A 14,552-nucleotide genomic window follows, 5' to 3' on the forward strand; every position below is an offset into this window, starting at 1 on the left:
GTGATGAAAATGATCTTCATCGTGTGTATGTAAAGGTAAGTTGTAACAAATTGATTCTTTATTCGGTTGACAATAACTTTGTGCATTTTTATGAGAGTTTGCTGTAAACATAATTGGTTTGCGTGGCTTTTGATTAAAAACCATTTCATATGGTGACATTCCTAGAGTTGTCGTGATTTGTGAATTATATGCTAAGGGAAATAGTTTTACATCTGCTGACCATTCAGTGTATCTTGTATCTTTTCCATTGATGATACATCTAAGATATTCTTGTAGTGAACGGTTCATACCTTCGACTAAGCCGTTTGTCCAAGGTGCATGAGATGTACGTGGTTTGTGTTTGATGTTATATAAATGACATAATGTGATGATTTCGTTATTTATGAATTCTGTACCGTTGTCTGTAACTAAAATTTCTGGTAGTCCGAATTTGGCTATCCAGTGTTCATAGAGTGTTGTGTAAGCGTAATAAGCGTTACAATGTGGTACTGGGTTAAGTGCTACATAATGGGTAAACGCGTCAACAATTACCATAATGTAGGAGTTTCCTTCGGATGAGGGTGAAATTGGTCCTTTTGTATCAAATGAAATACGGTGGTTAAAGTACAAACTTTGTCCTTTAAAATCTTGTTTTTGTACTATTTGTTTTTGATTTGGATAAGGTTTAATTAGCTGACATACTATACAATCATTGCATAGTACTTTTATCCAAATTGGTGCATTTGGAAAATAAAAGTTTTGTATGAAATTTGAATTTGTTTTCTCTGATCCAGAGTGTCCTTTAATGTTTTGTGTATGTGAAATATTAAAAGCTATAAGAATCATACTTAGGGGGAGACAGGGAACTGTAGATTCGTTTAATTGGTATTCTAGAAGGTCTGTGTTTTCGTTAATTGTTGTATTATTAAATTTTCGAAAATATCTGAGGAGTGTTTTATTTCCTAAAATAGTTGTATCTGCCTTGACGGGTTTAGTTTTATATTTGTGCCATGATTTTAGTTGTCTAATTACTGGGTCAAGATTTTGATATTGTTTCAAAGTATTAATTGTAACTTTATTTGTTGGGGGGAGAAAAATGTTTTCAATTTCTAATTTAGATAAAGGAATTGTATCAAGTGGGTCATGGAGGTCAAAAACTTGATTTATTGTGTATTTTGAATCGTTTGTTTGTGGTCCTGATAAATTTATTTTATCAGTTAGATTTTCTTTTTCAATTAATGGAAAAAGGTCTTTTTTATGCGAGTGTTGTTTTACTCTTTTTTGTTGGGTGTTATTTTTTATCCATTGTGAGTATGGAATTGGTTTGAAAATTGATGTTCCAAGTAGATCAACTTCGTAGTGGTTATTTTGGCAATCTAAATAAAGTGGGAAGTGTTGTAGATTGTTTATCTGTGATTGTTCAACGTCAGTTTTTACTGCATATTTGCATTCTAGTCGGGGTGATGTTTCGTTTTCTGCAAGGTAAAATTTTATATTTTTGGGTATTTCAACTGTAGTTTTACGTGTAAGTAATTCAGGTGGTGTATTTCGACTTAAAGTGTCTGGTAATGCAAGATTCTTTCCTGCTGTCCAAACTATATGTAAATTTGGGAATTTCATTAGAATTAATTGAAATCTATAAACTCGGTGATTTGGATTAGATTTTTGTGTAAAGAGAAAAATGATTGGTTTGTGATCTGTGAATAAAACTGTTGGATGTTTTGATCCAAGTATTAGAAATTCATATTCTGTTAGTGTATATATTATGGCTGTACATTCTCTCATTAGAGTTGAGAGTCGTAGCTCTGCTTGAGTGAATAATCGAGAATTTGCTGATATAAGGTTCATTTTGTTTGTACCATTGTGTGATTGTAATAATGCTGCGCCGATGCGAAAATTCGAAGCATCGCACATTGCATAGAATGGTTGATTTGGATCTGGAATTGTATTCGAAATTTGTTCAGTTAAGAGTTTTTTAATTTCTTCAAATCGTGCTTGATGTTCTGTGTTCCATTCAAAATTATTTTGTTGTCTAAGTATATTATAGAATGGTCTTAGGTATAATTGCATTTTATAGACATATTTGCTTAAAAAATTTAACATTCCAAGGAATTCTTGGATTTTCTTTTTGTTTGTTGGTGGTTGGAGCTTTTGAATAGCATCAATGCGTGATTTTAATGGAGTGATTGTTTTTCTTTCTATATTATGTCCTAAGAATTTAACTCGTGTTAAAAAGAAGTGTGATTTATCGGGGGCGGCCTTCAGATTTTCGTTCTGAAGTATTTTGTGATAGTGTTCTAAAACTTTAAACATTTCTTCTTTTGTCTGTGATTGCATAAAAACATCGTCTAAATAGGTGATTGCGTTTTGTTAAAAATGTCTGTTGATTCTCTGTATAGTTATTTATGTTGAATGTAGGTTTGAAATATGGGGTTTTTGTGAAATAATCTGAATTTCTTTTTTCATTACTTATTATATTATTTATGGATAATTCTTCATTAAGAATTTTGGATTGACAAATATCTAATAAGTGGAGTATATTATTTACGCGATATGCTTTTTCGTGTATTGGTGATATCGTAGCGTTGGTTTCGCAATAGCCTAAAAGTCCTAAAGGTAGTGTTACTTGATAGGGTGTATTGTTGTATACATGTAGAGAAATAATATCTGAATTCGAGTTTTTCAAATATTTTATGGATGAGATTGTGATTTTGAAAAACTTATGGATAGGTTTGAATTCAAAATCTGACATATAGAGTTGTTGTCAATTTTGTTTTTTATCATATTGGTGAACTTGTTTTATTGAAAAATTATATATGTTTCCTGATAGTGGATTCAGGTGTTTTCTTTGTTGATTATATATCGGATAAAATTTTGAAAAGAATGGTGCTTGTTTATTTAATCTTTGAAAAAATGTTAGGGATGTGTCTTTTGTTTTTGTGTATTTATCTTTGATTAGTATTTTACTATTCAAAATGTTGATTGTTGGTATATATTTAGAGATAAATGGTATTCCAATGATATTGTGTTTAATATCAGTGATATGGAATATTTGTTTAAATGGTTTGTTTAAAATTTTATTGTTCTTGTGGGGAGAAGAAATAATTGAATTTTTCCATAGTTTACCAATGTTGATCCTTGTGCTGTTGCTAGTTTACTGGAGGTTTCAAGAGGCGTTAGTTTTGGGTGTAGTGATTTTATCTCATTCCATGTGGGAATGTTTATTATGTTTGATTCTGCTCCTGAATCAATTAAAAAATCAATTTCAAGATCTGGTGGTTGAAATTCTTTGTTTCTTGGGCTTTCTAAAAGAAATGGTATTGTCCAAATTTTTTCTTTGGGATGTTCTTTTTGTATATTTTGATAGATGTGATTTGTATTCAAGCATTTTGTTTTGTCATTTTCATTGGATTGATTTGTAGTGTTGATTTCGTTAGTTTCTTGTGCCGTTTGTGTAGAATGGATGGGTTCAATATAATAATTGTGAAGGAGTTCTAATTGATTTTCATATATATGTGATGAAAAAGGTTGTTCATATATAATAGGTTCGTAGTCAATTTCGACTGCTATCATATTGATGGAGATAGTGTTTTCTGTATCACTTTCTGAATCTGATGATTCACAGTTTATTTGATTTAGTTGTAGTTCGTTATTTCCTGTATCATCAATACCTGGGGGGTCTGATGTTGTTTCTTGGTTTGATTGTACTTGATTAATATTTCTTTGATGTTTAGGTGTACTACTTCTGTGGCGATTGTTAGAATTATTATAATGGTTATTATTCCTGTGTGGTGATTGGGAATAATTTCTATAACGGTTATTATAACTTGAATGTCGATTTTGTGAATTATTTCGTGATCTGTTTTGATAATTATTGTTTGGTCTGTTATAGTTTGATCTATTATATGAGTTATTCCTTGATCGATTGTTCGGGTAATTCTGGTTTCGGTTGTTTGAATAACTTCTATTTCGATTATTGGAGTAGTTTCTATTTCTATTGTATGATGAGTTTCGTGATTGATTGTTTGGATAGTAATTATTTCTTGATTGAGAATTAGATCTAGAAATAAATTGTGTTGTGTTTGAATTTGATCTGGAGTAATTATTTCGACTATTTGGTCTATTGTAATGATTTTGTGACGAATTTTGTGTATTTCTTCGTTCTGGTGATCTTCCTCTATAACTTGAGTTATATGGTGATTGAGTTCTCGTGTAATTGGTATTGTTCGGAAGTGGTTTTCCTGAACTGTTGTTGCTGTATACATTTTTGTTCGGTAGAATTTGATCTTTTTTCATGTACTGATAGAATGATTTATTCGGTTCTTTATATTTTTGAGGTTTGTTTTGATTGTCCTGTTGTTTTTGTCTACATTCAGAAATACTATGTCCGTATCGTCGGCAATAATTACACCATTTTTTGAAAGATGGTTTGCCTTTAAAGTTTGGGTGTTTTTCATAAATATTGAGTATTTCAGTGATTTTTTCAACGAGGTCTGTATCTGATTCCTGTATATTGTTGATATTTGTGATATTTGTTTCAATTCGGTTAACATATTGTAATTTCAGATTTTCTGTTTCTTCAAATTTCATTGTGATTTCCGCTTGCTCTAGTTTGTCTACTAGTTTTCGAAAATCTAGATCGGGCTCTCGAATTGAGGAGGGATGGGATGCTCTCTTTTTTATTGCTATTTTCCTTAATTGAGGTGTTAAGGTCATCATTAAGATTTCTGTCATTTTTGTGTTTTTGTAGTCGTGTGTATTTAGTGAGTATGCTTTTCGAACTAGTGTTTCGATACGTACTGCTAATTGTATGATGGTTTCATTTGGTAATCTGCGAATTTCATTACATAAAACTCTTTGTTGTTGTTTGTTTCTTTCGGAGTCAAACATTTTTGAAAATTCTTGTGTAAATCTTTTCCAATTTGATTTTATTTCTATAGGCAATACTGAAAACCATTTTTGGGCTGCGCCGTCTAGGGTTGTCTGTATCAACGCTGTGCGTCGATGTATCCAATTTTGATGTAGTGGCGTATTAATTGGTTCAGGTCCTATATTTAAAATTAAATTTGCTGTTACTGCATTTAAATAATCTTCTACAGAATATTCAGGGTCTGTTCCTGTGAATACCATTAATGGTTTGTTTGATGTTATTGATGATCCACCCATAAGGTATGGATTCATTGTCATTTGTAATGATTCTGCTGCATTTGGCATTTGTGAAAAATTCGAAAGTTGATTTTTTGTTATTTCGTGTTGTTGAAGGTATTATGGAAGTGGTATTTCATTTTGCATTTGTGTTGGTTGGTACGAGTGTGTAATCATTTGGTTTTGTGGCTGAATTGGTTGAAAAAATTGTGTAATAATTGGGTTTTGCATTTGCATTGGTTGTTGATTTTGTGTATCTGTTGGGTGTGGAGAAAAAATTCTATGATATGTATATGGTTTTTGCACTCCTTGTCCACGATATTCTTGAGTGTATGGTGCAAATATATCTGGTTGTAGATAATCATCATCAGAGGATAAATAATCCGTTTGATGAGATGCTTGTTTTTTATTTTTATTCTGTTGAAAGAATGGGTAATTTTCACTACGATCCTGTGGAGGATGTGAATTAGTTTGAAAATTTACTGAGTTGGTTGTTGCCATTGGGTTATCCCAATATCGAGATCTTATCTGATTATTATGATTTTTTCGTGGGGGATAGTTTGTTTTTGATGAATGTGCGTAATTATAATTGTGTTCCGCAAAAGTGTTTCTTGTGAACGTTCTGCGTGTTGTTGACGGTATTGTCATGGGTCTTTTTGTTTGATAATCCATTTGTGAATATTTTAGAGCAACCGAAGGTTTAACGGTTGATTGTAAGGTTACCTGTGCTAGTGAAGTGTTTGTATTTCTTGGTGTTGTTAAATTTGGACGTATTGGTGAAATACTTTGTTGTGTAGTTGTTGTTGTTTGTACAATTTCTTCATTTATCAAGTGTGATGGTGTTTGAATATCTTGTTGAGTGAGGTTCCTAGTTCCATTAAGGTTTTCATTGTGTATGACGGTCGAGTTTAAGCTGTTATTTCGCGTATCGGGTAAAAATGTATTGTAGTTTAATGGTGTTGCATCAATGGTTAATGGTAGTACTCTTACATAATCTCTGGTATAAGATATTGTACTTATTGCTTGACTTGCAATTGATTGTGGGATATTTATAAATGCATAATGAGACCATTCGGGGTCCCAAACGTAGTCTGACTGTTCTGTGATGGCGGTATCATTGTTTGAATTTTGAGGTCTGAAATTTTTTCTTGCTTGTGAAATTAAATCTATATTATGTGTGAAATAATCTATTATAAACCATGCCAAAATTTTTTGTAAGTCATGTTTTGTATGTTGTGAAACATCATCTTTAGTGAAATTTTCGTTAATTATATGTAGAAAAGTTGAAAATAGTGTGATTTCATGTCGTACCTTTATATGTTTGACTCTGTCGGTGAGACACTTGGGATTGGAATTTCGTTCTCTAATATTGAGATATAACTATATATTATGGCAAAAACTTCATTAGTGAATATGGAGTTTGCTCTTTGTGAGTTATGATATTGTATGCTTTTTATGTATTCTGAGAATACTTTTGAAATTTCTAAATCAAGGTCGTCTGTTTGAATTACATATTTGCGGTGATTCGGGTTTGGTGAGCTGAATTCTATGGTGTAGATTCCGTATTGTTGTGTCAAATTACATATATTTTTCAGATAGTGATCAATAATTTGTCTTTTGATCTTTACATCTGGGAACTCTGCTTTACATGGGCTGATTCCGGGTTCAAATAAATTTAGTAGTAAATTCTTGCAAAGTATATGCTGTCCTCTATCATTAGGTGCATCTACGAGGAAGGGGAAGATATCGTCATCATCTGGACTATCTTCACTTGGAGTGTGTGTTTGGCTCATTTTTTCGTTTAATGACTGTTAATAGGTAATTATCGATGTGTCTAATTGGTTGATTCCAATTATATAAATGTACTGGTTTGTGTTTATATTGCTTTTTTATTCTTCTTTTTCCTCTTTTTGATGAATTTGAAGTTGTTTCTGAGTCAGAAAAATATAATTGATCGTGAATGGGGCAATTTTTATCTATAGATTCTTTTAATTTATAGAGTTCGTCTAAATTGCTGGCTTCTGATTCTGAAAATGCGTTTCTATTTTTGGAAAATCTTTTTCGTGTTATTTGTCTTTGCTTAGTTATTATTTTTCTTTTTAGTGTTTGTCGTTTTGTTCTAATATATCCAACTGTTTGTGTGTGAGGTGTGATTACAAGGTCGTATTTTTTGTTATCTGTTTCACAGTTGTGCAAAACGATTGTTTGTTTGTTTCCTAGATTTTTAATTGACATAAGGTTTAAGATGATGGATGCAAAAAGTTGTTAGATGATTTCTATTTTCTTAAATTGTTAGTCCTTACGATTTGTTGGTTAGCTTAACCTGGGTCTATTTGTTCAGGGTTGGAGAGAAAAGTATATCGATTCCGAAGAATGATTTTTTACTTTCTCGTGGCTAGTATAAGCTAAGGTGTTAACTTACTTAATCTTACTTAAGGGTAGTGATTGTGTTCAAGGGTTGGAGAATAGTAAATCGATCCACAAGGTTCAGGTATAATTAGAACGCGAGTAGTTCGTTAGATACTATTTTAAACTTACTAAGTCTACGATTTATCCTGGGTCTGGTAAGAGGAGGGTTCAAGTGAAGGATGAATAACCGAAGTTCTTCACTGTTTATCCTAATTTGAATGATTAGTTTTGTTCAAAAATTTCTATTAGTCTTGGGTTTTTTTTTTCGAAAGGGTTGGATAGTGAATCGACGTTTGAGGTCGTTAGACACTGGCTAAGTGGGTGGGGGAGAACAAAATTGTTCTATTGATCCAAGGATAGGCGTTGATGATCAAGTTTAATTTTAATTAAATAGAAAATGAATTAAGATCCAAGGATAAGCTTTGATGATCTGATTTTAAAATTAAGTGAATTTAAGTTTAAAATGGTTTAAATTTGTTTAAGAAAAGATTTAGTGTTTTAATGATATTAGTGAGCTTATGATTGCTGTTATGTTTTAGGTGATGAAGCTGAGACAACTGATGATTTTATGATTACTAACAGTTTATTGTCATGCTACTAATTTTTATTTTGATTTTCAATAAATATTTTCCAAACATGTTTTATATAATACTGCAGAATTTTAGGAAAACGATCTGAGATATTTTTATCAATCGTTATTGTATATTAATATTTTGTTTAGCGCCTGTAATGAGCATGAAGATTGGCTTCAAGATTTTATTTTTGCAAAAGAAAATCTAAATTCATTGCTAATAAAATTCTAAATATAAAAGTCTGTGTTGGCTTTTGCCGTACTATCATATAACTATTTGGTAAGTTTCTACTTTGTCGTATGTCGTCTCTGGTTCGAGGTATTCTTCCAATTCCGGGTAGTTCTATTATCGTTCGGAATATTGGCTCTGATCTATTGAGTCGTAGAGACATTTCGATTAAATTATCGTCGTATAACATTTTAAAAATGTTTTGTCTAAATTCTAATCTATTTTTGGTTAATTCTAAGCTATTAAGGTCTTGTTCGAGACTTATGGTCGCACCAGATGAGTTATAACCGAGGTGGTTAACTCATAGAGTAATTTCGGATAGGGTACACCGTCTGCTCGTCACGCTATCTTATTTTCGGCCGGATAGATTCGTGCAACTTCTTAGTCTAATACCGATCCTAATCTTACTCTTATACTTATCTAGTCTCAGGTTGTTTAACTAGTCTCTGCTAGGCTCAATAGATCTAGGGTATACTGGTTTATTGCGGCTGCTGAAGTTCTCTTGGAGAGTCAACTAATTTCTAAGTTAAATTCAAATCTCTCTGGTGCTGAAATTACAAGTAATTTCAGCACTTACAAATAAGTGGGTTGTTAGTTAGATGGATCATGATTGGTTAATATTAAATACTTTACAGTGGTAAAATATCTAATTTAGCCAATCATAAAATGTAGTTTAGATCAGGTTCCATAACATCACTCTGTACTTATAGCTTGTGGCGTGGGGTGGTTTATGAAACTCTTTTTTTTTGAAATTTGACGATGAATGGCAGTCGGAAAATTCAGAACTACGAGCAGTACTTATTGATGGAGCTATTTGAACTACTTATTGATGGAGCTATTTGAAAGCGTGAGAAAAAATAACAGCCAAATGTCCAATAGTTCAATAGTAACAACTCAATAGCGATAAAATATAAAGTTTAGGTTATAAGCAATTTCTTGACAACTGCAGCGCTAAACCCTTATCGCTCAGCATTTTGCCATTGGTTAACTTGCCAGTTTAGCTCAAATTACTGAAGCTGTCAACCTGAATTTTTTTAATACAAATAAAGCTGTCGAAACCAAACAATTTGAACAATTAAAATGCTCGGTAGTTGTACCAGTTATGTTAAAAGTTTCAAAGTTTAGTGGTCTATTGTCATGACAAAAAGTCTGAATACGCAAAAATTTTAACGCCCCCATAAACTTTCATAATTGACAGATTTCTTTTGTTTATATTTTTCGAAATTTTATAAACTGATTTCTGATTGGCTGACTCAATTTCGGGCTTTCTGGGGTTTTCTTCAGCTGAGATAGCGCTGAGGCCAAAAATATCTACCGAGCATAATGTCTTGATTCAAATTGCGGCCAAGTTCCCTCATTTTAACCTGAATTTTAACGCAAAATTATTAATTGTGTTTGAATAATTCACAGCTAAGTTAATGTTAGCGACAGACAAAAATGCTGTCACAAAATCAACATCAAGACAGACAGGTCGAGACAAGGTCATTTTTGTTTTGTTACAAGCATTCGCAACAGTGCAGAAATAATGCGTGTCTGACAAACAATTGAAACCCAAATCTATCTGGAAAACTTTTCCTAACATGACAATGTTGGGAAACACTCATTAGTTTGTTTAATATATTACCAAGTATGAAACGTCGCTATTGAAACTTTTATTACTCTGAACCGGCGATCAGTTATTGAACTCGTTGCTCTTGCGCAGGATAAATTTTTTTACAATACGAAGTTTTCTACAAAATCACACAATTTTTTGTCAATTTTTGGTTTGTTTTTATTGTAATTGTCCGTTGAAATAAAAGCATAAGTTAATGATGTTCAACATGATGTATTTTATTGTTTTATTATGTTTATTGGCCTCAGTTTTTATTTTTGTTTCAACAGGTTTTTTGCTATTCAAAACTAGCCCGGCAGTCATGGATTTGTATGCATTTATCAGTCTCCTGCCAGTTGCACAGATTGCGCTCAGCGTATAAAGCATAGCTCAGCAAAAAAAAACTCAAACTGGAACCTGATCTAAACTACATTTTATGATTGGATAAATTAGATATTTTACCAATGTAAAGTATTTAATATTAACCAATCATGATCCATCTAACTAACAATCCACTTATTTGTAAGTGCTGAAATTACTTGTAATTTCAGCACCAGAGAGATTTGAATTTAACTTAGAAATTAGTTGAACTCTCCCGAGTACTTCAGCAGCCGCAATAAACCAGTATACCCTAGATCTATTGAGCCTAGCAGAGACTAGTTAAACAACCTGAGACTAGATAGTATAAGAGTAAGACTAGGATCGGTATTAGACTAAGAAGTTGCACGAATCTATCCGGCCGAAAATAAGATAGCGTGACGAGCAGACGGTGTACCCTATCCGAAATTACTCTGAAATTTTTCCCCCACCAGCAGTAAATCTAATAATGATGAAAATTTGTAACTTAATTTCCCCCAACAACTAGCAGTAAAATTAAAATTCTATGTAGTAAATTCATAAGAAGCAAAAGCAGTACTAACCTTTTGATATTTTCATTCACTCGCATAAGAATTCTATCCACACTCGCACAGCTCGCCCACGAAGAATTGTTTAAAATAATGAATTTCAGTTTCAAGCTTTCACACTCGATAACTCTAACACAAGATAACACGTTTCAAACTTTCCTTTAACCCGGTTGGAAAGGAATTATATACTAAACAAAACTAACCAATGCAGCTTACTAAACACCACAACACATAGCATAACAGCATGACTAAGAAAAGGAAACCAACGGTACCCAAACCGGATTAACCCAGTTTAAAACTGGATAATTTATTCTTTTGAAGACTATTATAAAGTCTAAGAAAGAAATAATAAAACACAAAAAAGTCGAAAGACAAACCCATACCACAAACAATTTGATTTTTGAAAAAAGGACACAACCAACAAAACATAAGAAAAACCACAACAAACCCAACATAAAACGTTGTCACATAACAGGACCTCTCACAAAAACCGCATGCAATCATACTCCCACTCCTGGCCTAACCCACCAGGAAGGACGTCCTGAGCATGCTCTATAGCCGGCCTAACCCACCGTGCTACATCCACGCTTTGTGACCACACTCCTATTTTTAATAAGAGCTACTCAAGGGTGAGTAACTCTTCAAAATAACTGAACTAAAACAAAAAGCTTTTGTGAAAACAACTAACTAAAATCATAATTAAAAAATATTAAACTAATAAAAGTTTTATAAAATGTAAATTACATTATGCAATACATAGATCAGAATACAACACCAAGGACGAACATCCAAAGACAAAACGACCCTACTACACTCGAGAAAGAATGGCCAACTACAATCAATATGCCGCCCACAATCACAACTCAAAGGATTTAGAGTACGACTTGACTTCGCAGAAAAGGACTTCATTGAACTAGACCAATGACCACCTCGATGTTCAAGTATACGTACAGATCCGAGTAACCAGGCATCCCCACCACGCACAATCTCCACGCCATTCCCAGACAAGGTCAAACACAAAGAAGTTCTCACCAATGAAACAGAAAAACCTGACATAGCCAACCATTCTGAAATCAGATTTGAGTTTGTTGCGAAAACCCAGTCGTTGTCTTGAGAAGACACAATGATTGAATCTGGGACTTCTCTAATAAGAAAACCCAGAAGAAATAAGATGTTCGCCAAATACCAACGTCCATCATCCATCTTTCGAATTGCAGAAAAACTATTCTAAAAAACTCTGTAAAACCCGGATGGGTGGAACCTGATCTAAACTACATTTTATGATTGGATAAATTAGATATTTTACCAATGTAAAGTATTTAATATTAACCAATCATGATCCATCTAACTAACAATCCACTTATTTGTAAGTGCTGAAATTACTTGTAATTTCAGCACCAGAGAGATTTGAATTTAACTTAGAAATTAGTTGAACTCTCCCGAGTACTTCAGCAGCCGCAATAAACCAGTATACCCTAGATCTATTGAGCCTAGCAGAGACTAGTTAAACAACCTGAGACTAGATAGTATAAGAGTAAGACTAGGATCGGTATTAGACTAAGAAGTTGCACGAATCTATCCGGCCGAAAATAAGATAGCGTGACGAGCAGACGGTGTACCCTATCCGAAATTACTCTATGAGTTATACACTTCGGGCATAACTCAAAACAGACAGTCTGTACAATTTTGCTTTGTACAATTTTTTGATGAGAGTAAGCATCAACATAATATAAAACATACGCCAACCAAAAAGCCTTGTATCTTATAACCCGTTTCCCTAATTCCTTTTTTCGGCAGTCTTAAAACCAGAGTAATTTTCTTTGCATTTAAAATCAGACTCAGTTTTTTTCGAAAGATATGCAGACAAAGTTTAGAAAAAACTAAAACTGCATTGCAAATCAGATCTCAAAATCTATTGATATGATATACGCAAATGATATTATACCACATTGAATTCTTCTATCAATCAACAAAAAACATACTAATTAATAATTGTTGTCGGGATTACTTTTTTATTCAGACCACTTTTACAAAACTCTGGTCCCTCGGGGGATCGATCTCTTGATCTGAATGTAGCCAATCGAGTGTGCACACAACTATATTAACCTATATTAAGAATATGTACGAAACTGTTTTTTTAATTATCCTGCGCAAAAAAATCGTCCCCAATTGAATTGAGGCAGCTAATTGGTATTATTAACTCCATACACGATTCAAATTGCAACACTTAAATAATGACATTACCAGCCTGAAGTTCATATTTTTGCCAGTATTTAATTTTCCAAAAATTACCTGAGACCAATTAAAGTAAAAACGGAACAGTCAAAGCTTTGTTTTGATACGAGCAGTCTTGTTTATACATGTTTGCATAAGGAACTCGCATTTCATATCTGCTGTTTAAGAAATTATAAACAGATAGTCATGCAGTCGCCACCGAAAATAATTTTAATTGTTCCGACTTTCGAGAAAAGTGACGGATTGTTTGGGCTCGGGTAATTTTTTCTCCAGACCATTTTCGACTTTATAACAAGAAATTTATGACGGAGTTTTTTTTTATTGTTGTCCTGGGCTCAAACTTAAAAAGACATTTCACCCGTGATCATTTTCTGTTAAGTTATGGGGGTGTATAGCTTGCCATTGAGGAGTATTTAACTCGCGATATATTTCGTGCTATTAGCGCTTGAGCGCAGATATAATTGTTCCAATTATAATTCAGATATTTTTTGGTCTATTTGATACTTTGCTATATGCTAAATTATACTTAGCGTGTGGAAGCACGGTTTTAAACAAAAATCTCAAAAAGAATCTAATATATATTTTTTGAAATTCATCATTTTTTTTAAAAAAAACACTCCACAATAGAGCTTTAAAGGCAGTAGGAACTTTCAGGGCTTCGCCCTGATACGAGCAGTTTTGTTATTAATAAGTAACAGACATCTATTGATTTATTGGGGAATGGGAATTTCGTTTTTTCTTTATTTATGTTTTGGTAGTGAACTTTCTATAACACACTTCTAATTTGAAAAACTAAACTCTTCAAAAAGCAATTGATTCGACTACATTTGTTCACATCGGACACACATGCTAACAGACCGGCTAACTGACATTGGCTACATAGGCTAATTGACTCACATGCTAATAGACCGGCTATTTGACATTGGGTACAAAGGCTAGTTAACACACATGCCAATAGACCGGCTAACTGGCATTGGCTACACAAACTAATTGATACACATGCCAATAGACCGGCTAACTGGAATTGGCGACACAGGCTAATTGACACACATGATGCTAATAAACCGGCACTTACAAATATTCTATGTTTATATATGTGTGTAATTATATATTGTGTTTTTCTTTTCAAATTTTGCGTTTTGTGAGTTGTGATTGACTGATGGGCAAATGAATAAAGTCGGTCATCAACTTTGTAAGTCTTTTGTGTGATTCGATTCATTCAGTCGTGAGTTAGTGATTGATTGACTTCTTATTTGGTCGTAGTCAGGTTGCCATTAATTTGCTTTCAGAGACCAATCCGCGAATTCTGTCTAGGGAATCGGCGCTGATGTGTTTAGTTTAGTCTGCAGCCATGGTGAAGTCGGCGTCTGCCTCGGTGTCTCTGACCAGTTTCTGAACATGCGCGTACTCTCTCTTGCTCTTTTCGTCCAACATGAGCGGACGCTGCACGAAGTAAGTTGTCATCTCGCGTTCCTGAAAAGAATACGT

At 33.2% G+C, this 14,552-nt stretch overlaps 2 protein-coding genes across 2 annotated transcripts in view; both read right to left on the reverse strand.

Annotated features, from left to right (window-relative positions):
- LOC134843582 (ankyrin repeat and SOCS box protein 8-like) overlaps positions 1 to 14,552 on the reverse strand; it is a 349,755-nt gene that overhangs the window by 123,381 nt on the left and 211,822 nt on the right. The window lies entirely within an intron of this gene.
- The window catches only part of LOC134844178 (soluble guanylate cyclase 88E-like), a 39,192-nt gene continuing 38,446 nt past the window's right edge, over positions 13,807 to 14,552 (reverse strand). Inside the window, exon 14 of the mRNA XM_063860737.1 lies at positions 13,807 to 14,537. Within this exon, the coding sequence (XP_063716807.1) occupies positions 14,403 to 14,537 (135 nt within the window). The 3' untranslated portion in view covers positions 13,807 to 14,402. The remainder of the gene's footprint in view (positions 14,538 to 14,552) is intronic.

Source organism: Symsagittifera roscoffensis, chromosome 4, assembly GCF_963678635.1.
Source record: "Symsagittifera roscoffensis chromosome 4, txSymRosc1.1, whole genome shotgun sequence".
Classification (NCBI taxonomy): domain Eukaryota; kingdom Metazoa; phylum Xenacoelomorpha; order Acoela; family Convolutidae; genus Symsagittifera; species Symsagittifera roscoffensis.